This window comes from Thalassophryne amazonica, chromosome 4, assembly GCF_902500255.1.
Source record: "Thalassophryne amazonica chromosome 4, fThaAma1.1, whole genome shotgun sequence".
In the NCBI taxonomy this organism is placed as follows: domain Eukaryota; kingdom Metazoa; phylum Chordata; class Actinopteri; order Batrachoidiformes; family Batrachoididae; genus Thalassophryne; species Thalassophryne amazonica.
In genome coordinates this window covers 142,667,816-142,694,681 of record NC_047106.1, presented here as the reverse complement: position 1 = coordinate 142,694,681, position 26,866 = coordinate 142,667,816, and the positions used below count along the sequence as shown (strand labels likewise).

General features: G+C 44.0%; 1 protein-coding gene across 2 annotated transcripts in view; it reads left to right on the top strand.

The window, feature by feature from the left end:
- eif4h (eukaryotic translation initiation factor 4h) overlaps positions 1 to 18,841 on the top strand; it is a 57,255-nt gene extending 38,414 nt beyond the window's left edge. For both annotated transcript variants that reach the window (XM_034168702.1, XM_034168701.1), the window contains 2 exons: positions 14,932 to 15,078; positions 17,943 to 18,841. In XM_034168702.1, coding sequence (XP_034024593.1) covers positions 14,932 to 15,078; positions 17,943 to 18,082 — 287 coding nt within the window. In that variant the 3' untranslated portion in view covers positions 18,083 to 18,841. The remainder of the gene's footprint in view (positions 1 to 14,931; positions 15,079 to 17,942) is intronic.
- Positions 18,842 to 26,866: the final 8,025 nt, after the last annotated feature.

Sequence of the window (26,866 nt, the reverse complement as noted above, 5' to 3'; positions counted from 1 at the left end):
TGTCTGCAGCTGGTGTTAGTGTGGGATACAGTGTATCTGCATTTTGTCTTAGTGTGGGATACAGTGTGTCTGCATTTTGTTTCAGTGTGGGATACAGTGTGTCTGCATTTTGTTTTAGTGTGGGATACAGTGTGTCTGCATTTTGTTTTAGTGTGGGATACAGTGTGTCTGCATTTTGTTTTAGTGTGGGATACAGTGTGTCTGCAACTGGTGTTAGTGTGGGATACAGTGTGTCTGCATTTTGTTTTAGTGTGGGATACAGTGTGTCTGCAACTGGTGTTAGTGTGGGATACAGTGTGTCTGCATTTTGTCTTAGTGTGGGATACAGTGTGTCTGCAACTGGTGTTAGTGTGGGATACAGTGTGTCTGCATTTTGTTTTAGTGTGGGATACAGTGTGTCTGCATTTTGTCTTAGTGCGGGATACAGTGTGCCTGCATTTTGTCTTAGTGTGGGATACAGTGTGTCTGCATTTTGTCTTAGTGCGGGATACAGTGTGTCTGCATTTTGTCTTAGTGTGGGATACAGTGTGCCTGCAGCTGGTCTTAGTGTGGGATACAGTGTGCCTGCAGTTTGTCTTAGTGTGGGATACAGTGTGCCTGCAACTTCTCTTAGTGTGGGATACAGTGTGCCTGCAACTGGTCTTAAAGTGGGATACAGTGTGCCTGCATTTTGTCTTAGTGCGGGATACAGTGTGTCTGCATTTTGTCTTAGTGTGGGATACAGTGTGCCTGCAACTGGTCTTAGTGTGGGATACAGTGTGCCTGCATTTTGTCTTAGTGTGGGATACAGTGTGCCTGCAACTGGTCTTAGTGTGGGATACAGTGTGGCTGCATTTTGTCTTAGTGTGGGATACAGTGTGCCTGCAACTGGTCTTAAAGTGGGATACAGTGTGCCTTCATTTTGTCTTAGTGTGGGATACAGTGTGCCTGCAACTGGTCTTAAAGTGGGATACAGTGTGCCTGCATTTTTTTTAGTGTGGGATACAGTGTGCCTGCAACTGGTCTTAAAGTGGGATACAATGTGCCTGCATTTTTTTTTAGTGTGGGATACAGTGTGCCTGCAACTGGTCTTAGCACAGCAACGCTGGGTAGGAGAAGCAGCACAGTCCTTAAACAACCTAAGATTGACATTGGTAACTGACGTGATCCATCATCTTTTTTATCAAGACAGTTTTCCTTTAGTTGTCTCAAATGGCAAATCATGAATGCAGTTCTTGGATATTCTCTCATTTTGGCACATTGTGGTTACATACTTTCTCCAAGTGAAGGAGTTCAAGTACCTTGGGGTCTTGTTCACGGGTGAGAGGATAATTGAGTGTGAGATTGGCTGGAGGATCGGCACAGTGGGATGGTGTTGCATTCACTCTACCATACTGTTTGATCTATCATTGAATCTGTGGTCCTACTGTCACCAATGGTCATGTGGGTTAGGTCATGACTGAAAGAACTCAGTCGGGGTACAAGCTGCTGAAATTTGTTTCCTCAGGAAGGTGGCTGGTGTCTCCCTCAAAGATAAGGTGAGATGCTCAATCATCCGTGGGAAGCTCGGAGTAGAGCCACTGCTCCTCTGCATTGAAAGGAGCCAGGTGAGGTGACTCCAGCATCTTATAACAATGCCCTCTGGGCGCCTCCTAAGTGAGACCCTGGGGAAGTCCCAGGACTAGGTGGAGATATTGCAACCCCAATTCCAATGAAGTTGGGATGTTGTGTAAAATGTAAATCAAAACAGAATACAATGATTTACAAATCCTTTTCAAGCTATATTCATTTGAATACACCACAAACACAAGATATTTAATGTTCAAACTGATAAACTTTATTGTTTTTGTGCAAATATTTGCTCATTTTGAAATGGATGCCTGCAACACGTTTCAAAAAAGCTGGGACAGTGGTATGTTTCCCACTGTGTTACATCACCTTTCCTTCTAACAACACTCAGTAAGCGTTTGGGAACTGAGGACACTAATTGTTGAAGCTTTGTAGGTGGAATTCTTTCCCGTCCTTGCTTGATGTACGACTTCAGTTGTTCAACAGTCCGGGGTCTCTGTTGTTGTATTTTCCACTTCATAATGCGCCATACATTTTCAATGGGGGACAGGTCTGGACTGCAGGCAGGCCAGTCTAGTACCCGCACTCTTTTACTACGAAGCCACACTGTTGTAACACGTGCAGAATGTAGCTTGGCATTGTCTTGCTGAAATAAGCAGGGGCGTCCCTGAAAAAGACATTGCTTGGATGGCAGCATGTGTTGCTCCAGAACCTGGATGTACCTTTCAGCATTGATGGTGCCATCACAGATGTGTAAGTTGCCCATGCCATTGGCACTAACACACCCCCATACCATCACAGATGCTGGCTTTTGACCTTTGCACTGGTAATAATCTGGATGGTCTTTTTCCTCTTTTGTCCGGAGGACACGATGTCCATGATTTCCAAAAACCATTTGAAATGTGGACTCATCAGACCACAGCACACTTTTACACTTTGCGTCTGTCAAGCACTTGTAGATGTAGTGACGAACTGTGTTAACTGACAATAGTTTTCTGAAGTGTTCCTGAGCCCACGCGGTAAGATCCTTTACACAATGTTGTTGGTTTTTAATGCAGTGCCTTCTGAGGGATCGAAGGTCACGAGCATTCAGTGTTGGTTTTCGGCCTTGCTGCTTATATGTAGAAAGTTCTCCAGATTCTCTGAATTTTCTGATTATATTATGGACTGTAGATGATGATTCCTTGTAATTGAACGTTGAGAAACATTGTTCTTCAACTGTTGGACTAGTTTTTTCACACAGTTGTTCACAAAGTGGTGATCCTCACCCCATCTTTGCTTGTGAACGGCTGAGCCTTTTAAAGATTCTCCTTTTATACCCACTCACCTGACACTCACCTGTTTCCAATTAACCTGTTCACCTGTGGAATGTTCCAAACAGGTGTTCTTTGAGCCTTCATCAACTTTCCCGGTCTTTTGTTGCCCCTGTTCCAGCATTTTTGAAACATGTTGCAGGCATCCATTTCAAAATGAGCAAATATTTGCACAAAAACAAAAAAGTTTATCAGTTTGAACATTAAATATCTTGTCTTTGTGGTGTATTTAATTGAATATAGGTTGAAGATTATTTGCAAATTATTGAATTCTGTTTTTATTTACATTTCACACAATGTCCCAGCTTTATTTGATTTGGGGTTGTATATCTCCACACCGGCCTGGAACACCTCGCTATTCCCCGGTCAGAGGTGGTTAATGTGGCCTGGGAAATGGAAACTTGGGGTCCTCTGCTGGAGCTGTTGCCCCCTTGACCCAATCCCGGATAATCAGTTGAAGGTGAGTGAATGAGTGTGTTCATATTCAGCATGTGGCTGTATGTATGACAGTATGGACAGAAGGGTTTGTGGTTCTGTTGATTACCCTCAAAACCAGATGATTAGTAGCAGTGTAGCAGAAATGTGCTGTGGGAGAGATTCCAGAAATAACCTCTGTAACATTTGTTCTTTCTCTGCAGTATACTCCTGTATTAAAGTGGAGGACACATGTTGTTGTCTCACTGAGCGGTACACTGTGCAGTAACACTGTGTTAATGAACGCCGCACTATGCAGTAACACTGCGTCAATGAACGCCACACTGTGCAGTAATGCTGCAATTATGAAGGCTATACTGTGCAGTAACACTGCGTTAATGAATGCCACACTGGGGAGGGGAGGTGATGGTCTAGTGGCTAAGGTGTTGGGCTTGAGTCCAGAAGATCATGGGTTCAAATCCACACCTGACTGGAAAATCACTAAGGGCCCTTGCGCAATCCCCTATTGCTCCCGGTGTGTAGTGAGCGCCTTGTGTGGCAGCACCCTGACATCAGGGTGAATGTGAGGCATAATTGTAAAGCGCTTTGAGCATCTGATTCAGATGGAAAAGCGCTATATAAATGCAGTCCATTCCATTTACACTGTGCAGTAACGCTGCATTCACGAACACTACACTGTGCAGTAACAATGCCTCAATGTGCACTACACTGTATAGTACTGCAGCACTGACACTGCACTGTACACTAACACAGCATCATTGAACACTACACTGTGCAGTAACACTGTGTCAATAAATGCTACACTGTGCGGGATTGCCGCATTAATGAATGCTACACTGTGCAGTGACACTGCGTTCATGAATGCCGCACTGTGCAGTAACAATGCATTAATGAATGCCACACTGTGCAGTAACGGTGCATTAATCAACGCTACACTGGGCAGTAACAGTGCGTTAATGAATGCCACTGTGTACAGTAATGCTGCATTTATCAACACTACACTGTGCAGTAACACTGCACCAATGAGTGCTACGCTGTGCAGTAACGCAGCGCTAACACTACACTGTACAGTAACACAGAGTCAATGAACGCTACACTGTGCAGTAACAAAGCATTAATGAACACTGCACTGTGCAGTAACACCGCGCTAATGAACGCTGCACTGTGCAGTAACACTGCGCTAATGAACGCTGAACTGTGCAGTAACACTGTGCCAATGAACGCTACACTGTACAGTAAGACTGCATTAATGAACGCTACAATGTGCAGTAACACTGCATCAATGAACGTCACTGTGCAGTAACACCACATTAATGAACGCCGCATTGTGCAGTAACACTGTGTCAATGAACGCTACACTGTACAGTAACACTGCATTAATGAACGCTACACTGTACAGTAACACTGCATCAATGAATGTCACTGTGCAGTAACACTGCATTAATGAACGCTACAATGTGCAGTAACACTGCAACAATGAACGTCACTGTGCAGTAACACTGCATTAATGAACGCTACAATGTGCAGTAACACTGCAACAGTGAACGTCACTGTGCAGTAATACTGCATTAATGAACGCTACACTGTACAGTAACACTGCATTAATGAACGCTACAGTGTACAGTAACACTGCATCAATGAATGCCGCACTGTGCAGTAACACCGCATTAATGAACGCCGCATTGTGCAGTAACACTGCGTTAATGAACGCTACACTGTACAGTAACACTGCGTTAATGAACGCTACACTGTGCGGTAACATTGCAACAATGAACGTCATACTGTGCAGTAATACCGCATTAATGAATGCCGCACTGTGCAGTAACACCGCATTAATGAATGCCGCACTGTGCAGTAACACCGCATTAATGAACGCCGCACTGTGCAGTAACACCGCATTAATGAACGCCACACTGTGCAGTAACGCTGCATTAATGAATGCCGCACTGTGCAGTAACTGCGTTAATGAACCCAGGACCATGTGTCTGCATCTCGTCCTGTGCTGGTCTTCTGCATTTTTACATCCAGTGCATTTTGCCTGGTTCCGATCAGAGTGTGTTTCATAGAAATGTGCTCGTCAGTGTTGAACCAGTTTTATCTGTTGGTGGAGTTGTTCTATATGTGAGATAATGGGGCAGATTTTAGCATTGCACTAGAGACAGCGAGTGGCTGATTTGTGTGCTGAGTAACTGGATGTCTCTTTTGCCAACGATAATCAGGTGGTGCGAGTACTGAAGGTCACGTGGCAGCACTGGGTCCAGAAATCACCTCAGATGTTCCTGAAGACTGAACAGAATTATAAAAAGCCATGCAGCCATCAGCGAGTTTTTTCTTCACCCTTTGTGACCTCTGGGTATTTGGTGTAGTGACCTTCTCATTGATACCTTTCTCCTTGTAAGACCCTTCAGCTGTTCCCTTGTTTGCACTTGGAGTCACCTCAAAAAATCCCAGGTGGATCTGCATGCTGATTGGCACAAGTTTTACACCGAATGCCCTTCCTGACACAACTCCACATGGAGAAATATGGCAGGGGTGGGGTTTGAACCGGGAACCTTCTGCACTGAAACCAAGTACACTAACCACTTGGCCACCACCCCTGCTGGTACCTTTTAAAAATATCGTTCAAATGAGTTAAAAACTGTAAAACATTTTGTTTCAAGTTGTACATTTTTCAAAACGGTTCTTTCAGGAGCACAGCGAGCAGTTTATTGAATCAATGTTTGTAATGTTGATAATTCTGTAAACATTATCGAGTTTTGAGCAAGCTGAACAAAGGCAAAGATGTACTGGACACCAAATGTACATGTTGTGCATTCTGAGTCTAGATCTTTTGATTTGGTGATTGTTAGACTGAGCCACCAGGTTCAGCTTCAGTTTGAACACACACTCTTCTCTCTCTTTTCGGTGGTAAAGAGAGGTGGTTCTCACCTTTGACCCCAGAGGCAAAAAGCAGCCTCGCTCTGCCCGCTTCTCCCCTCATGTTTTGTTCTGTCCCATCATGCATTTCACCAACATTTCATGCCCGTTGACATTCACACGTTCTGCATGCTGGTGCTGATCTCGTCTGATGGACCCGTCCGCCTGACCGCGGTCTGATAACTTCCTGTTACAGTGTTATTTGGCGTTTGAACTGTGTGTGTGTGTGTGTGTTCAGCACACTCACCCGTCACCAAAGACTGCAGTTTATATTCGTCCACTCTGCAGTGTGAGGATCATAAACAAACAGACTTCACTGGAGGCGGATGGTCTGCTGTTGAGACACCAAACAAGCATGGGGGGGGTCACTAACAGATGGCTTCACTGTAACATGCAGGTCTGTGAGGAAGCCAGTGGTCCAGCTCAAGATGAAACATTCAGTGACGAAGATGTTTCACACATTCAGGGATTTCACATTTTATTAATGCTTTTTGTTTGTGTGTGTGTTTTTTTTAACTGATTTTATCTTGCTCTGCGACAGACAGGCATCCTGGCCAGGGCTCCTTCCCCCCCCCACTAGATAATACAATCACACCCTCAATGTACAAACATTTTCACCCGGTAATTTCCAAATTCACTCAAATTTCAACATAATTGACAAAACAGCCACAAACATCTCCAGTTTTGTCTCACTTGACCCGTTAGGGACGACCCAGCAGGAAATCTGGGGCAGACTGTACTGTTTGGTATGTGTCTGAAGAATAAAACCCTCTCTGGTATCACCGTGTTCAGATTCTGTCACGGAGTTTTGAGAGTCATCGCCCCAATTACACCCTCACGCCACACTTCCCTACGTTACCCGCTAGAGGTTCTGCCACGCTGACTTTAATTTCAAACGAGTTAGCCTTGAGGCTGAGGGGGTCCTAAAGCCCTCTCGCACTGAGCCCACATCAATGCAGCCTGACACGACAAAATCAGGTGCATCGCTTCTTTGTGTCTGAAAGGAAGCAAAAAATTACTTCCAGTGTTTTTCTGTTTCGCTACTTCCGGTAAGTAAGGAGTTGTCTATTCTCAGACAGACATTTACTGCAGCCCTATTGGACATCACAGTCTCGTTTGAGGGCAGGCGCTAAAGGGGTAAAATCTGACATGTGATGTAATTTCTCTACTTCAGAAACACAGCACTTTCTCTGAGATTTTGGCCAAATTACACACAAACAAAATGAAAATACAAAAAAAAAAGTGATGACATGGTGTAACATGGACATGTGTTGCGGTTTATTTATGATCCAGAGCTCAAATGCGTTGAGGCGGTTTTTGCAGGTGAGAGAATGCAGCTACTCTGGTTAGCTGTGTCGGCTAACGCTTACCGATACTTCTCCCATTCTGCCTTGTCTTTTCTTCTCCACTGGGTGCCAAAAAAAAATTGCACTATTTGTGACTGCTCCGGTGATTGCAGACAAAAATAAAACAGTCCATCATTTTCCTGTGTGAAGTTATGCTGTGTATATATTGCGCAACAGGAGCAGCTGTCCACATAAGTGGTCAAATCCCGTGTTTCAAACGAGACTGCGGTGCCCTATTCAGAGAGTATTAGTTTTAAATGAGGGGGGCAGGGGTGGGGTTAAGTAATCATTAACAGATCTCATTAGTGATTTTTATTCTGTTGAAATGTGCCATTTCAGTTATTTTATCTGTATATCTCGTATGCATTGATGTGGCATTAAAGATTCTGGTGCCTGTTCCATAAAACAATCTGCAGAAATGAACTCGGTTATATCAATCCCATGTGAATAGGGGCAGCAGTCATATTCTGTGGAAAGGGAGTTTTCAGCTGTTTATCTCCAGTACAGCGCCAGTGAAAGAGGCGTTTGGAAGACTGTGTCTACAGCAACAGCAGAGGTCTTATACTGCGACTGGGCTGCATGCAGATCAAAAACATCACAAAGACAGCGGGATGGGTGAAATGCTTGTATGAGAGCACTTCAAACCATCTGTTTTAGCACACTGAGCTCGCACCACTGCACAAAGTGTGCTCTGCTGCATGCGGTCCAAACACTGGGTTTGGGTGTCACTGAAACAGACGGGTAACTAGACAGAAGCTAGATGACATTTGAGTAAGCTAAGTCTCTGGGTACACTTTATTGTCAGGTTTTTGTCACTGCTCCGTTAAACATTTGGATGTTGTGAGAATGTTAGAAGTAGTTGCTATAGCAATGACAGTTGAGCCCATGCAAGTGGTGCAGTGTGGAAGGAAAATGGTAGCAGGGCCGAGAACTGGGCCCTGGGGTGTAATGATAATGCCACAGTTAATAATGCCACAGCTTTATAATAATAAAACATGAAAGTACCTAACCAGAGATGATAACGTAATACTTGGGTCTCTCCAACAATACACTGTGATCCATTGTGTGAAGCCACTGTGCTGAGCACAGCGTCCGTGGGATGATTCCCCAAAACAGACTGCAGAGGTTTAAAGCCATCAGTCTCTGACTAACATCATAGTAACTGATTAGCCACCACCTTCTCAAGAATCTTATAGAAATGCCAGATTATACATCGGCCTGTCGCTTGCTGATATCCCCCGAGTCCAAACTGGGCTTTTTCAGGAGTGGTCGCACCATAGCTATTTCAAAACAAACAGGAACTGTTCCTGCAGACATTGATAAGTGAACAAGCTGAAGTGCACCTGGTCCCAGATATTGCCACAGATCTTTTACATGGCAGGCCAGTAACAGATCCAGAAACCAGGTAGCACATGCTGTGTGCCCCCCCCCCCCCCGGGGGCCGGCAATCACCTTAGTATTTCTTCTCTTTTTCTTGTTGCTTAATGCTGACAAATTATACTGTATTTGTTGTCTTTCTGATGCTTGATTCTGTTTTTTTTTCCTCTTTGTTTGAGGTGCAGCTCCATCCAGAGATGGAAGTGGTGTCTTCTTCTGCAGGCCTCCCGTCCTGTGCACCAGCATGGACTCCTAAAAGTTTCCTGTATATTCGTATTGTCAATTGTGTCTGTATCATGGCCCATGCAGAGGGTCGCCCCTTTGACCCTGGTCTGCTTGAGGTTTCTTCCTCAAATCATCAGGGGGAGTTTTTTTCTTACCACTGTCCCCTGTGTTCTTGCTCTGGGGGTTGTAAGGTTAGGTCTTACTTGTGTGAAGCACCTTGAGGCAACTTTGTTGTGATTTGGCGCTATATAAATGAAATAAATTGAATTGAATTGCACCTGTAACAACTTTGTATAAATCCTGAAGAGAAATACAGTCAAATTCTGACAGACCTGGTGTGACGGACAACCCTGAGCGTTTCCCCCAACACGGTATATTCAACTTTACTATATATACTATATATTAGGTGTGTCACAATACATGTATTTGTATTGAAACCTTATGGTAAACATACGACGATTCGCGGCACAGAACTGTACTCAGAGTACATGGCACGACGTTGCACAGTATGACTATAGACACACTCTTATTTGTTTCCTTAAGTCACTGACATATCATCTCTTGTCTGCAGATTGTGTGTCACTCGAGTTTCATGATTTGTGCAGGAGGAGGCGTGGCCACACCCCTCAACATGCTGTGTATGTCGAATAGATTAAGCAGCGGGCCAGCCAGTTGAAGCGAACAAATGGATTATTCCAATCAAACTTTGGAAGCATAAATGGAATTTGTTCATTTACCTTTTCCTTCTGAAACATGAACCTAACAGCGAAAGTGTGCCAACCCACATTAGTGATGAATCGCTGTCCCCGTATGAGGTCAGACCTCATTCAAGTTTCCTGTGAACACCTAGTGACTCTTACACCGCCACTTCATCCCTGTTTTATTTAAGTTTAATGACAATTTGTTTTGGTCAAACCATATTTTCAGTGTGTTAATTTCTTCAGTGATTTCCTCCAGAACTATCTGCCAAACTAGAAAACAGCTGCATCCTAGTAAGAGCAGAATACTACTGGAATGAATTTGAATAAGGAAAGTTGTTTTTTTTTTTTTCTCACTAAATGAATGCTGCACTCACTCCAGTTTATTGTCTGGAATAGTCCCAGAATGCATTTCAGAGCTTCTAGAATTCAAACATTTTCGTGCGGGTGGTTTTGGGGGTAATTTTGGGTTTCAGCTTTTTTTGTTTTTCACCACTTTCATCCCTGAATATGTCAATCCTGAGTCACTTTTGTGCAGATTAAAGTCACTAACTGGGACTCCTGTCTTGTTGCGAGAAAGAAACCAAAGTCGTCCTCTGTTCTGTTCACACAGCTCCAAACGCTGCACGGCTCTCTGCTGAGTCAAGTTAGAATGATAGAGTCCAGTCAGAATTAATAACTTCAAAGAGAAACACCGTTTAAATCTATTGACATGTCTTTCCAAACGTTGTAATACAAACAAACTGCAATTGATCAAAATGTTTTTTCCTTCCAAAATGAGACATCCTGCGCTGACGTGCAGCAGCCGGCTGAGCTCAGCTCAGAGGTACAGAGAGACATTCATGCCAAAATGTCTGAAAGGAAATGCTTTTGACAAAAACTACAGATTTTATTTATTTTATTTGTGTCCAGAGATCAAGGATCCAGTGACCAATTTAAAATGTTGTGTTGACGTAGAAAACCTGTAAAGCCTACTTTTAGTACACAGAAAATTCACGAAGTATCGATAAGGGTGTCGATAAGGAATCGGATCGATAAGCAGAATCGATAATGGCATCGATATCGATATCGACTGCGTTGGGTTTCCCGTCTTTTATAATTTATCACTAAACATTGTGCCACTTGTGGTTACATTGTGCCAAGGAACCACGCCCAACAAGCGGCAAACACCAGCTGCTTGTCACTCTCCTTTGTAGGTAATCTGACTGTAGCGTTACTCCTCCTGGAGATACTCAGCAAAGTTCCGGTTCAGGGCACAATGTAAAAACACCTCATGAAGTATGGACAACAAGACATTAGGGCACGGCAGAAGTCCATCACGGGTGGTTCACCAACTCTAGATAACCCTCTCAACTTGTAGTAGAGCAGATTACTGTAAGAATCGTTCAAATCCGGTTACAAGCCCCAGAATTAGACTGTGTATACCTTTTGGTACATATTGTAGAAAAATAACTTTAGCCATTTGAATTTTCAGTAGGGGGCCAAGTTGGGGTCAATTGAAGAATTGCACAAGGTCAAAATTAAAAAATGTTCCAATCATATTAAAAGTGATACCACATTATGTATCTGATGATAATGATTCCAAAAAGGTATAGTTTCTATCTATAACTGAATGTTCTGGAGTTATGGGGTAAATATGGCAAGAATGGTGACAAAGATCAGTTTCAGTTTGTACAGGGGTAAAAAGTTAAAGTTGCTCCAGTTTTGGTAAAACATGGTGCAAATTATTGGTTGAACTAATAGGATTAACAAATGGAATAGTTCTGACTGTGTTGAGTGTTTGGTCTCCAAAGTAAAGGTCAAACAATGTCGACGTTCATTGTATTCTGTGGCATGTCATGTTACCCCGTAACATCGTAACTAGGGATGGGTATTGATAAGATTTTTTCGATATCAATGCTATTATCAATTCTGCTTATCGATTTGATTCCTTATCGATTCCCTTATCCATACCTCTTGTGAATTTTGTACTAAAAGTTTGCTTTACAGGTTTTCTATGTATTTCATTGAGTCTTAAAGTAAATAAATATGAAATTGGTCACTGTATCCTTGATCTCTGGACATAAATAAAAATAAACAAAACGGTGTTTAACTTTGAAGTTATTAATTCCGACTGGACTCTATCGTTCTAACTTGACTCGGCAGAGAGCCGCGCAGCGTTTGGAGCTGTGTGAACAGAACAGAGGATGATTCTCGTTTCTTTCTTGCAACAAGACAGGACTCCCAGTTAGGAACTTTAATCCGCACAAAAGTGACTCACGATTGACATATTCAGGGATGAAAGTGGTGAAAAACAAAAAAAAAGCTGAAACCCAAAATTGCCCCCCAACACCACCCGCACGAAAATCTTTGAATTCTAGAAGCTCTGAAATGCAATGAGGACGGTGGTGTCGGTTGTCGCTGCTTCTCCTCTGCTTTTTTTGGTGTTTATGGCCTTATATTGCTTGTATAAAGGGCATACATCGCTTGAGTAAAAGGCATAAACTTCTGATATGGACAATAGCTATGTACTGACTTACTTGTGCATCGTAAGACCACTGTGTAGGACGTCCAACTTGGTGCTTACCTGGACTCTTGATCTGCTGTGGTTCCCCTGGTTGGCAAAGTGGAGTTTTATCTAGTGAACTGTGTTTTTTGTCATTGTTGGACAAGGATACTTGGCTGTATCCCTTAGTCATCCTGTTGTGTCACCGGGTCAAATAATCCCTGTTGATCTGTCAGTCTTATGAACTCCTGTTAGCACATTAGCCCTCATGATCCCAGAATCCTGCTGGTGGCATGCTGTGGCTTTTGCAGTTTAACCCCACACACACTGCAATCTGCTCCAAATACTGGTTGTCATCCCGGTACCAGAGATGGTATACTGGTCTGCTCCTGTTGTACATTGTGCTTGTCCATTTGTATGCGCATAGCTCGTGGCTAACAGCTGCATCGTAGAGCCAGAGACTGCCTGCATGATGTCCCGGTATTGTGCATCGCAGCTCCTCGCTCTCAGAAACTACTCTCTGTCCTTGGATACTTCTGTCATCAAGCAGTTGGGACTTCTCGGCCTTGCGACATCCATAGAGGGTCTCGCTGTGGATTTATTTACTCCATGAGCGGGGGCTGTATTCCATCACTCTGGTCGGCATCTTGCCCTGTCGCACAGTGGACACGTCATCGGAGCACTTCCTGCACAGCTCCTGATGACACTGTGCTGGAGCGCTGATGAGGATAGCGAGACGGAAAACCTTGAGTGGATTTCAGTGTCCTGTGGACTTTCTCAAAATCACCTCCCTCCACCAGCTATAAAGTCAAGCTGTTTAATGCCCAGTCACTTACAAATAAAGCGGCCCTCATTCATAGCCACATCTTGGACTCTTGGATTGACTTGATGTGCTATCATTCACCGCACCGATCTCCAATTGGCTCCTGTTCCTGTGCCAACAGTGTCCACTTTTGAATGGCTGGCAATTAGATGTGGTCATCCAATCGTAACCACAATTCTCCTTGTAAACAGACCACCCAAACCGCACCCCAGTTTCATTACAGAAATATATGATATGCTCATGTTCCTCTGTACAACCTTTTCAAATGTTACTGTTTTGGGAGACTTTAACATACATGTGGATTCCCCTTCTTCTCCCCTGGGAGTTGAATTCCTCCAAATGTTAGACTGGCTTGGTCTGAAGCAGCACATTGGGGTTCCCACGCATATAAAGGGACACACATTGGACTTGGTCATTACCGAAGCCATTTCCATACACAATCTGCAGGTATATGAGATGGGTGTCAGATCATAAGGTCATTGCACTGGATATACAGTAGTGGTCAGAATAATAGTAGTGCTATGTGACTAAAAAGATTAATCCAGGTTTTGAGTATATTTCTTATTGTTACATGGGAAACAAGGTACCAGTAGATTCAGTAGATTCTCACAAATCCAACAAGACCAAGCATTCATGATATGCACACTCTTAAGGCTATGAAATTGGGCTATTAGTAAAAAAAAGTAGAAAAGGGGGTGTTCACAATAATAGTAGTGTGGAATTTGGTCAGTGAGTTCGTCAATTTTGTGGAACAAACAGGTGTGAATCAGGTGTCCCCTATTTAAGGATGAAGCCAGCACCTGAACATGCTTTTCTCTTTGAAAGCCTGAGGAAAATGGGACATTCAAGACATTGTTCAGAAGAACAGCGTAGTTTGATTAAAAAGTTGATTGGAGAGGGGAAAACTTATATGCAGGTGCAAAAAATTATAGGCTGTTCATCTACAATGATCTCCAATGCTTTAAAATGGACAAAAAAAAAAAAAAAAAACAGACGCGTGGAAGAAAACGGAAAACCATCAAAAATGGATGGTCTTGTTGGATTTGTAAGAATCTACTGAATCTACTGGTACCTTGTTTCCCATGTAACAATAAGAAATATACTCAAAACCTGGATTAATCTGTTTAGTCACATAGCACTACTATTATTCTGAACACTACTGTACCATTCCCTGCCCCATACTCTAAACCAAAATGGAAAATCATTTTTCACAATATAAATAAAATCGATCCTGTATCCTTGATGGAGGATTGACAGAATATCCCCATCAATGTAACTTTAATCTCTGATGGTGTAGACTACTACAATACTACACTTTATGGTATTCTGGACAAGCATGCCCCCATGAAGACCAGAACCATCACCTTCTCACAGTCCACCCCTGATACACGGAGGATCTACGGAGGCTGAAAACGGCTGCTGGCCATGTTCAAGAGCACGGCCAGCAGCCTCGGTCAGTCTCATGAAGTGTTTATTTTGTAAAGCCTTGGTCGGTCTCAAGCAGTGTTTTTCTTGTAAAGCGTTGGTTGATCTCATGAAGTGTTTATCTTGTAAAGTGTTTTCTAATCTCAGAAATTATTTATCTTGTAAAGCGATGGTTGACCTTATAAAGTGCATCTCTTAACATGTTGCTTGGTCTCATCAACTCTCTCATGAAGCGTCAATCTGTCTCAAAGTGTTCATCTCGTGAAGTCTCAGTTGGTCTCATAAAGTCTTTATCTCGTAAAGCGTCAATTGGTCTTGTAACGTGAATGTGTTCCTTCAGGCTTCAGAGATGACGACTACATGGGGGGGCGGAGTCGAGGTGGTGCCAGCCGCCCCGGTGACAGGCGGGGTGGAAGTTCAGGACCGGGTCGATACAGAGATGGCATTCCTCGTGGAGGACCAGCAGACTTCAGGGAACCTTCTGAAGGTGAGAAGGGTGTCTGTATGTCTGGCTTTGGGTCAGGGTTTCATCACCAGTGTTTTTGAGGACCTTTGTGGTACTGGGTGTGACATCTGGACAGTGGAGGGAAGACAAGGAGACTTGGTGGTGGAACGAAGAGGTCCAGAAAAGCATAAGGAGAAAGTAGTTGGCGAAAAAGTTTTGGGATAGTCAGAGAGATGAAGAAAGTAGACAGGAGGACAAGGAAATAAGGCAAAGGCAAAAAGAGAAGTGGCAAAAGCTAAGGAAAAGGCATATTGCGAACTGTACAAGATGTTGAATAGTAAGGAAGGAGAAAAGGACTTGTACCAATTGGCCAGACAAAGGGACAGAGCTGGAAAGGATGCTCAGCAAGTTAGGGTGGTAAAAGATGCACATTGGTAATGTGCTGACAAGTGAGGAGTGTGCGTTGAGAAAGTGGAGGGAATATTTTGAGGAGCTGATGAATGAAGAAAATGAAAGAGAGAGAGAAAAGGCTGGATGATGTGGTGAGAGTAAGTCAGGAAGTACAAGAGATTAAAGGAAGAAGTGAGTGCTGCTATAAAGAGGATGAAGAGTGGAAAGGCAGTTGGTCCAGATGACATTCCAGTGGAGGCATGGAAATGTCTCAGAGAGATGGCAGTGGAGTTTCTAACCAGATTGTTTCATAAAATCTTAGAAAGTGACAGGATGCCTGAGGAGTGGAGAAACGTGTGCTTGTTCCTATTTTTAAGAACAAGGGTGATGTGCAGAGCTGCAGTAACTACAGAGGCATAAAGTTGATCAGTCACAGCATGAGGTTCTGGCAAAGAGTAGTAGAAGCTAGGTTTAGAAAACAGGTGAAGATCTGTGAACAGCAATATGGTTTCATGCCAAGAAAGAGCACTACAGATGCAATGTTTGCTCTGAGAATATTGTTGAAGTACAGAGAAGGCCAGAAAGAGTTACACTGTGTGTTTGTGGACTTTGAAAAAGTTTATGACAGGGTGCCAAGAGAAGAGTTGTGGTATTGTGTGAAGACGTTTGGAGTGGCAGCGAAGTATGTTAGGGTAGTGCAGGACATGTACAAGAATAGTGTGACTGCAGTGAGATGCACAGTAGGAATGACAAACTCATTCAAGGTGGAGGTGGGATTACACCAAGGATCAGCTCTGAGTCCTTTCTTGTTTGCAGTGGTGATGGACAGGTTGACGGATGAGATCAGACAGGAGTCTCCATGGACTATGATGTTTGCAGATGACAGTGTGATCTGTAGTGAGAGTAGAGAGCAAGTTGAGTCTAGTCTGGAGAAGTGGAGATATGCTTTGGAGAGAAGGGGAATGAAAGTCAGTAGAAGCAAGACTGAGTTCATGTGTGTGAATGGGAGGGAGCCCAGTGGAATAGTGCAGTTACAAGGAGTAGAAGTGGTGAAAGTAGATGAGTTTAAATATTTGGGGTCAACTGTTCAAAGTAATGGAGAGTGTGGTAGAGAGGTGAAGAAGAGAGTGCAGGCAGGGTGGAGTGGGTGGAGAAAGGTGGGAGGAGTGATTTGCGACTGAAGAATATCGGCAAGAGTGAAGGGGAAAGTTTACAAGACAGTAGTGAGACCAATGATGATGGACGGCTTAGAGACGGTGGCACTAACAAAAAGACAGGAGGCGGAGCTGAAGATGTTGAGATTCTCTTTGGGAGTGACAAGAATGGACAAGATTAGGAATGAACATATCAGAGGGACAGCTCAGGTGGGACGGTTTGGAGACAAAGTCAGAGAGGTGAGATTGAGATGGTTTGGACATGTGCAGAGGAGGGACCCAGGGTATATAGGGAGAAGGATGCTGAGGATGGAGCCACCAGGCAGGAGGAGAAGAGGGAGACCAAAGAGGAGGATTATGGATGTGCTGAGGGAGGACATGCAGGTGGTTGGTGAGACAGAGGAAGATACAGAGGACAGGGTGAGATGGAAACGATTGAACTGCTGTGGCGATCCCTAACGGGAACAGCCGAAAGACAAAGAACAGTGCAATTAATCGCAGAAAATCATGCGATTAATTGAAACAATTTTAGTTGCTGCACAGCACTAATATATTTATTTATTTATTAATTATCATTTATAATAATAAACAGAAGCAGCAATAAACCAGCAGCCCACAGTCACATCGGGGTCCACATTGTCCACCAAAATGTTTTGGACAACACACAATACAACACAGAAGACTAAAATATTATCACTGGCAACAAAAGTAAAAAAAAAAAAAACTAAACTAAAAATCAATATTTTGGTTACTGTGGAGTTTTTTTTTAAAGATTTGAGCTGTTTTCAGTGTTGTTTTGAATTAGCATTTGTGAGTATTTGCTTTCCCTGTTTCTTCACCCAGTGTGCGGCTCGTCAGTATCCCGCGTGGCTCATTGAAATTGTCACTAATTGATCACGCGGCTGACTGTTTTTGAACCCCAGAGAGAACCCTGTGAATGCAGTTTGACATTGTCTTATGGTTCTGATTTTTTAAAGAATCTAGAGCTAGTTTTAGTTATCTTCCCTAGTTACAGTGCGTTGCAGTTGTCATGCTAGTAACGAAGCTGTTCGTCATGTTAAACATGTTAGCATTACATCTTATCAGTGCAGTTCCAGCATGTACCAATGATTACCCTCTGTGAACATAAGCGTTTAGCTAGCACAGTAAAGTTAGCTTGATTATACTGGTTAGACTGTGTCATTTGGCTAGCTTGACATGATGCTCGTTACAGTGTTAATGTGGTCTTAATAGCCAAGTTTAAGCGCTGTGTGGCTAGCTTGATGTGTGTTGATCTTGGTCTTGCAGCAGCACTGTATAACGGCTAGTGTGTTACCATGGCAATGGTTATAGGCTCAGCGTGTTTTTGTTTTTTCTTTGCAGAGGAGCGCGCCCAGCGGCCCCGCCTGCAGCTGAAGCCTCGCACCGTCTCTGAGCCGCTCAACCAGGTGGCCAACCCACACTCGGTCATCTTCGGCGGAGCCAAGCCCCGAGAGGAAGTGATCACCAGAGAGAAACCATAAGAGACTGGCGGCCGGAGGGCGGGGGGACGAGTGTGAGAACTTTAAGCAGAAACAAACAAAATGCCAGCGTCACAGCGAGCATTCCTTCCTGACAGACAGCCAGCGGGTGCCGCCCTTCTCTCACTCTTCTTAAAGTTGGACATATTTATTCTTAGACAGAATAAAGACAAAACACCAAAATAATAAATCTGTAACCACAAACACACAGCGAGCAGCTTCTCAATGCATGCCCCGCCCCTCACCACCGCCGCTTCACTGTGTTGTGCCTGCATCATCTCGTAGTCAGGTCAGAGGTCACCCCTTTCATAATTCTCTGTACAGTAGCTCTGCCCCCTCCGCCCGTGAGGTCATCCCTTCTAATGTTGACTCGTCATGTTTGGACTTTACGCGTTTTGATCAAAACAGTCTTCTTGTTTGTCGGAATCTGCTCACTGTGCCGGGTGGGTGGGGCTAACTTCACTTAGATACCTGCCTCCAGTGGCACCAGGCTCCGCCCACCAGGTCTCTGCAGGAAAGCAAGCTGTTGGAAATGACCTAAATGAAATTGATATTCCCATGATGCATTGCAGGGTGGATTATCATCATCAGCCTTCAGCCAATCAGAGTAGGAGGTGCAGTTTTCTGAAGAGCCTGTCTGTGGTGCATTCAATGTCTGCAGCTCCACCGTTAAACACAGGTTCCTTAGTCTGTCTTTCTACAACTTGTGATGCTGTGTTCAAGTCCGTCAGTTAACTATAAAACTGCATTTTGTCACATGAATACATGTTTTTATTTCTCTTAAATAATAACAATATGAAGCTCCACACAGCCATGAACAGAAAACCATCCTCTGGCTCCGCCCCCTTCTGTACACCAGAATGCTTCATTCAGCTTGTCAAGAGTTTAAAAAAAAAAAAAAAAACTGCTGTCGCGGAGGCCAGTCATCATTTGTCCCCGTATGTCCTGAAGGCGGGTGAGGGGGTGTTGTCCCACAGTCTCCTCCCACTTTCAGAGTTCATGGCTGGCATAGTTTGTGTTCCAGGATTTTGTCATAGAACAAAACAAGAACATTGTGGTCCTGTTGATCAAACAGCAGCAGGGGAGAAAAAAACAACAGCCCAAAAACACCGCATTAGGCTCAGCAGCTCTGTCCCTGTGGTCACACTCTTCACCACATAACTGTACGGTTCTTCAAATGGTTCATCGCTGAGTAAATGTAGAAAGGTTAATGTGGTTTACCCAAAATCCCCTACGGCGTGCGGCCTGAAGGACTCTGAGTTCCGGCCTGTTTTAAATTATTTCAAATATTCCAGGGGGGTTGGAGTACCCGGGTTGCGGGTTCAGGTCCCAGCTGGGACTGGCAGCTGATGCCCCCTGCTGCCCACCCAGCAGGAACAGGAACCTGACCGGTTTCAGCTCAGGAACGGTGTTCGAATGATCCGCAGTAAGACAGGAGGCCTATCCCTGTTCTGGCAGTTGGTCTAATTCAACAGGATTTTCTGACTGATAACAAGGTCCAGGTGCTGGATCAGATGCCCGTCCCTCCTCACCATCGCTGCACCGTCACACTTCCTTCACCTGTGATGTGCTTTGTGTGCAGTTCAGCTGTAACTGGACCAGAGTTCTAAACAAGTCCACGACTTCATCCACACAGTGTTGTCCCAGAAGCTCTGGGGATCCTGAGTTCCGCCTCAGTGTGGGTTTAAAGGTTTTAAGCAACACTTTAGTTATGTATAATTGTAAAAAAGTTGATAAAACATTTAGAAATGTTTTGATTTTTTTGTTTTGTTTTTTTGGTTACGTAACTGTAAAAAGTCAAGAAAACATTTAGAATGGTTTTTCTTGTTACATAACTGTAAAAAGTTGATAAAACATCATTAGAAGTTGTTTTGTTGGCTTTTTATTCACATAACTAAAATGTTGTTAAACATTTAAAGTTATTTTATTGACTTTTTAGTTGCATCTGTTTGGCTTCATTTTAAGGTTTGTGACAAACAAAAACACAGGTGTTGAGGTTTACATGCACCCCACCATGAACATCTTGCTCCTGTGAGTGTTCTGAAGGCATGGGGCGGTTTTCGGTGAGGTTTTTTTTGTTTTTTTGTTTTTTTTGTAACGTGGTGTTGAGTTGTGGTCGGACGTTTGCGTAGACTCATGTTGGGCGTGAATGTGACATTTTTGAGCTTTTACTTAGTTTGAACTGTTTTTTTCTGGATACATCGTACATCTGTAAAAATAAAAATAAGAGTTTGGTGCAGAAATTTTTGGGATGATGATTGATCAGAATGATGATTGACAGGTGAGTGTTAAAAATAAAATCAAATAGTTTATATGTAGTATACCGTGGACCACCAAAAGTCCTTGATGAATTATGTTTATAATGCTCAGATGTTTGTTTTTAATGAGATGCAGTAAAAGGTTCAGGCAGAAGGTTCAGGATGTGGAAATCCGACCCTCAGATCAGGTGATTTTTAATCCAGACTTTTTATTTTGTGGTACCTGTACTAGGAGCCCTGAATGGGGCACCGTTTGAACCATACTGTGACATTAAAAGGCTTTGATTGACAGCACTCGTTGGATTCACCTTCACGGGATGAGGGCAGAGTCCATGTCAGTACACCTCCGGCAAAGAATGTAGATTCACACCATTCAGGAATGTCTCCTCTAGCTGTTTCTAATCAACCACAGATTTGATGATTACCCGCAGCAGTTATTGGGAGTTGGAGCCACTTTACCAAGGTGTGGCCCTCAGCTGATAGGACATCATCATGGACAGAGATGCTCCTGCTACAAAATCCAAACCTTCAAGTGCTGTTGAAGTGTGCAGCTGACCACGTGGATATAGAAAAATACCATCTGGAGGAAAGTTTGTTGATCAGATGATAAAGACAGTATGTTTGGAGTAAAGGTGACATGTCAAACGTTATCAACACTGAAGCTGTTGTCAGCATCAGGCTCTGGTTTGACTGCCAGTGGAGCTGGTGTACCCAACACGTAATACTGACAGGAGGATGACCTTAGAATTCTTCAGAAGACCCTCAGGCCATCCGCTAGAGAGTTTACCAAGACAATGACCCAAACACACATCAAACAGCCTCACATTAAGCTGACCTCATCCAACTTATCTGGACTGGGCCATGAACCAACAAATGAAACTGATGTCCACTAATTACTCCACAAGACAAAGGCTCAAATACTCTAAAAGAAGTAGGCTCAATTACTCTACAAGAAGGCTCAAATACTCTACAAGAAGTAGGCTCAATTACTCTACAAGAAGGCTCAAATACTCCACAAGAAGTAGGCTCAATTACTCTACAAGGAGGCTCAAATACTCCACATGAAGGCTCAAATACTCCATAAGAAGTAGGCTCAATTACTCCACAAGAAGTAGGCTCAGTTACTCTACAAGGAGGCTCAAATACTCCACATGAAGGCTCAAATACTCCACAAGAAGTAGGCTCAATTACTCTACAAGGAGGCTCAAATACTCCACATGAAGGCTCAATTACTCCACAAGAAGTAGGCTCGATTACTCCACATGAAGGCTCAAATACTCCACATGAAGGCTCAAATACTCCACAAGAAGTAGGCTCAATTACAAGGAGGCTCAATTACTCCACAAGAAGTAGGCTCGATTACAAGAACGCTCAAATACTCCACAAGAAGTAGGCTCAATGACTCTACAAGAAGGCTCAAATACTCCACAAGAAGAATTCTCAATTTATCTCCAAGAAGGCTCAATTACTCCACAAGAAGACGGCTCAATTAATCTACAAGAAGGGTCAATTACAAGAAGGCTCAAATATTCTACAAGAAGACTCAAATGCTCTGTAAGAAGGCAGCTCAAATGCTCTGCAAGAAGTCTCAAATGCTCCACAGGAAGAAGACTCAAATGCTCCACAATAAGGCTCAATTGCTCCACAGGAAGAAGACTCAGCCAGAAGCTTGGTGATGGCTCAAATATTAAACAAGAAGAAGACTCAAATACTCTGCTAGAAGACGGCTCAAATGCTCTACAAGAAGTTTCAAATGCTCTACAAGAAGTTTCAAATGCTCTACAAGAAGGCTCAAATGCTCCACAAAAAGATGACAAATACACCACAAGAAGGCTCAAATACTCTACAAGAAGATGGTTCAAAGAATCCACAAGTAGAAGGCTCAATTATTCCACATGAAGAAGGCTCAATTACTCCACATGCAGCAGGCTCAATTACTCCGCGTGAAGAAGGCTCAGTTACTCCACATGAAGAAGGCTCAGTTACTCCACATGAAGAAGGCACAAATACCTCACAAGAAGAAGGTTCAATTACTCTATAAAAAGAATGCTCAAATACTCCAGAAGAAGAAGGCTCGTACTCCACAAGAAGACTCAAATCCTCTACAACAGAGGTATTCAACTCATTCCAGAGAGGGCCAAGAGGGTGCAGGTTTTCTTTGCAACTGCCCACTCCACCAGGTGATTTCACTGATTAACTGATTTCATCTGCTCCATGTTATGTTAATCAGTGGAATCACCTGGTAGAATGGGTGGTTGCAAAGAAAACCTGCATCCTCTTGGCCTTTTCTGGAATGAGTTGAATACCCCTGCTCTACAAGAAGACTCAAATGATCTGCAAGAAGAAGGCTCAATTGCTTCACAGGAAGAAGACGCAAATGCTCTACAGTATGAATACTCCACCAGATTTCAGCCAGAAGTTTGTCGATGGCTCAAATATTCTACACGAAGATTCAAATACTCCACAAGAAGACTCAAATACTCGGCAAGAAGAAGGTGCAAATGCTCTGCAAGAAGGTGGTTCAAATGCTCTACTAGAAGAAGGCTCAAATGCTCTGCAAGAAGAAGGCGGCTCAAATGCTCCGCAAGAAGGCACCACAAATATTCTGCAAGAAGGCAGCTCAAATGCTCTACAAGAAGTCTCAAATGCTCCACAGGAAGTAGATGCAAATGCTCTGTAAAAAGAAGGCTCAAATGCTTGATAAGAAGGCTGAAATGCTCTGCAGGAAGAATGCTCAAATACTCCACAAGAAGAAGGCTCAATTGCTCCACAGGAAGAATACCCCACCAGATTTCAGCCAGAAGCTTGGTGATGGCTCAGATACTCAACAAGAAGAAGACTCAAATACTCCACAAGAAGACTGCTCAAATGCTCTACAAGAAGGCTCAAATGCTCTGCAAGAAGGCATCTCAAATGCTCTGCAAGAAGGCATCGCAAATGCTCTGCAAGAAGGCATCTCAAATACTCTGCAAGAAGGCAGCTCAAATGCTCTTCAAGAAGGCAGCTCAAATGCTCCGCAGTAAGAATACTCCACCAGTTTTCAGCCAGCCTCAAATGCTTTATACACTGAACAAAAATATAAACGCAACACTTTTGGTTTTGCTCCCATTTTGTATGAGATGAACTCAAAGATCTAAAACTTTTTCCACATACACAATATCACCATTTCCCTCAAATATTGTTCACAAACCAGTCTAAATCTGTGATAGTGAGCACTTCTCCTTTGCTGAGATAATCCATCCCACCTCACAGGTGTGCCATATCAAGATGCTGATTAGACACCATGATTAGTGCACAGGTGTGCCTTAGACTGTCCACAATAAAAGGCCACTCTGAAAGGTGCAGTTTTATCACACAGCACAATGCCACAGATGTCACAAGATTTGAGGGAGCGTGCAATTGGCATGCTGACAGCAGGAATGTCAACCAGAGCTGTTGCTCGTGTATTGAATGTTCATTTCTCTACCATAAGCCGTCTCCAAAGGCGTTTCAGAGAATTTGGCAGTACATCCAACCAGCCTCACAACCGCAGACCACGTGTAACCACACCAACCCAGGACCTCCACATCCAGCATGTTCACCTCCAAGATCATCTGAGACCAGCCACTCGGACAGCTGCTGAAACAATCGGTTTGCATAACCACAGAATTTTTGCACAAACTGTCAGAAACCATCTCAGGGAAGCTCATCTGCATGCTCGTCGTCCTCATCGGGTTCTCGACCTGACTCAAGTTCGTCGTCGTAACCAACTTGAGTGGGCAAATGCTCACATTTGCTGGCGTTTGGCACGTTGGAGAGGTGTTCTCTTCACGGATGAATCCCGGTTCACACTGTTCAGGGCAGATGGCAGACAGCGTGTGTGGCATTGTGTGGGTGAGTGGTTTTCTGATGTCAATGTTGTGGATCGAGTGGCCCGTGGTGGCGGTTGGGTTATGGTATGGGCAGGCGTCTGTTATGGACGAAGAACACAGGTGCATTTTATTGATGGCATTTTGAATGCACAGAGATACCGTGACGAGATCCTGAGGCCCATTGTTGTGCCATACATCCAAGAACATCACCTCATGTTGCAGCAGGATAATGCATGGCCCCATGTTGCAAGGATCTGTACACAATTCTTGGAAGCTGAAAATGTCCCAGTTCTTGCATGGCCGGCATACTCACCGGACAAAACCAAAAGTGTTGCGTTTATATTTTTGTTGAGTGTACAAAGAAGGCTCTAATGCTCTATATGAAGAAGGCTCAAAAGCACCACAAGAAGAAGGTGTCAATTCTCTGTGAGTTGAAGGCTTAAATGCGCCACAGGAACAACGCACAAATGCGCCACAGGAACAACGCACAAATGCTCCACAGGAACAAGGCACAAATGCTCTTCCAGAAGAAGGCTCAAATGCTCTATAAGACGAAGGCCCAAATGCTCTACAAGCAGAAATCTGAAATGCTCTACAAGAAGAAGGCTCAAATACTATAAAAAAAAGAGACTCACATGCTCTGCAACAAAATGCTAAAGTGCCTCACAGGAAGAATACTCCACCAGATTTTAGCCAGAAGCTTGTTGATGGCTGCTGCAAACATCTGGACTTAGTACATTATGTATTAGGTGTACTCAATATTTATTTCTGACCATGAATTCAGAAATGTCAAAGAAATTAGAAGCTTTGCATCAAATTCTTCTCCACCACCTCTCACAGTTGCATAATACATCAACGATGCTCACATACACCCATTTCCAGTGGGTGAAACCTTGGCCTGGAAGAGAGGTCATCAGGTGGACCCCAACCTTCTTGGGGTCTTTCGACCCTTAACCACAACACCCTCCAGTTGGAGGGTCTGCACTGACTGGCCAGGTCACTGCCCCTCTCCTCCAGGCTTCCACCTTATTTTCTCTCTCTTGTACCAGAGCCAACAGGAGGCTCTCTCAGATGCTTCCCCCAGCCTATGAATGGCTGCCTTCCTCAAGTGGCCTCTCACTCCCACCTTTGTCATCAGGTTCCATACAGACTAAGCCGGGAATCCTTGACATCTGACTTCCACCGTCATCAGCCATGTTGTCCACCCCCTATCCCGGCAGTCTTGGACAAGTTGCTCGTATTTGGCTTTTATCCCTTCTGCAGCTTACTCACAGCCCTTCTCCCACGGCACAGTCAACTCCACCAGAATAATCCTCTCGCCCCTCTGGAGACCACATGATAATATCAGGTCTTAGGGTAGTGGACACTACCGCCTCCAGGAAGTGGGGTTTCCTCCTGATGTCAGCCTTATTTCCCAAATCTGGGCTGACTGCAAGAGACTCTGCCCAGCTTGGCTGTGGATGACAGGCCTCTAGCGCTCTTTCACAAAGGCGATAGTGCCCAGCGGTGGTCTTACTTTGGCTGGTTGCTTCTTCCTCCTCTCTTGCTCCAGAATGTCTGCGAGCACTGCCAACACTTTGGCATGGCACCACCTGTATCTTCCCTGTTTCAAAGCAGTCTTGCACCCTGACAGAAAGTGTGCCATTGTTCCTTTACTGTCACACAACCTGCACAACGGGTCCTCCCTCATTCTCTGCCTGTGCAAATTGACTGGGGTGGGTAAGGTGTCGTACACTGCTTGGAGTAGAAAGCATATACGGAAAAGCTCCAACCACCATAGTTCACTCCATGTGATGATCTCTTGGGGAGATTCACCTTGTTCAGGCTCCTTGAGTTGCGAGGTTTATGGGTTTTGCTACTCTCCCTTCTTCAAGGTTTCGAACTTCCTCCTGGATCAAGGTTCTTTTCTCCTTAGGAGTGGACTTTGACCACTGCTGGAAATGTACCATTCCTAGACCCTATCTTCCAGTGTAAGGGTTTCCATGGTCCTGAGAAAATGTAACAAATGTAATGCTCTGAGGTATTCCCAACCATCTACCAAGGATGCTTGTTGAACGTCCTCTCCGTTGAACAGCTGACAGGGGCACCTTGTACACAGTGAGAAGCCACATGAGTCTCGGGAGCAGGCCATGTTGGTAAATCCAGCAATTTCCCAGGCAGGCCAGACTTGTCAGTCTTCTTTGACCACTCTTCAACTTGTTTTCCAGTGTTGGAGAAGCTGTTCTTGTCTGACAGGGAATCATCATACCGCTTTTCAGGGCATTTAATTGGGTTCCCCTGGATGTTAGGGATCACTTGTCCTTGAACAAGTAGCTCGAACCTTCCAGTTGTTTTGTCGTTTTGTATCACCAGGCTCCTTGACTTCTGAGGCTTGAAGACCATCTTTTCCCAGGTAGCCATACAATCCAGTTGTGCCAGGACCCATCTTGCCTGCACGTGAGTTGGTGTTATCACAGTAAGTTCATCCACGATTGCCCTGATTACTGGCTGTTAGCAACCTGCAGATTTTCGCCCCCCTTGACTTCGTACTTGCTGCAGAGATGATCAGGTTCATTCCCATCCTGTCACTATCCCCTTTTCCACTGGCTGCCACTTTGTTGTAAACTTGGCAGACTGGAATCGCAGCTTGATGTCTCAGGTAGCTGGTGATCATGCCCTGGATGTTATGAGGAATGTGG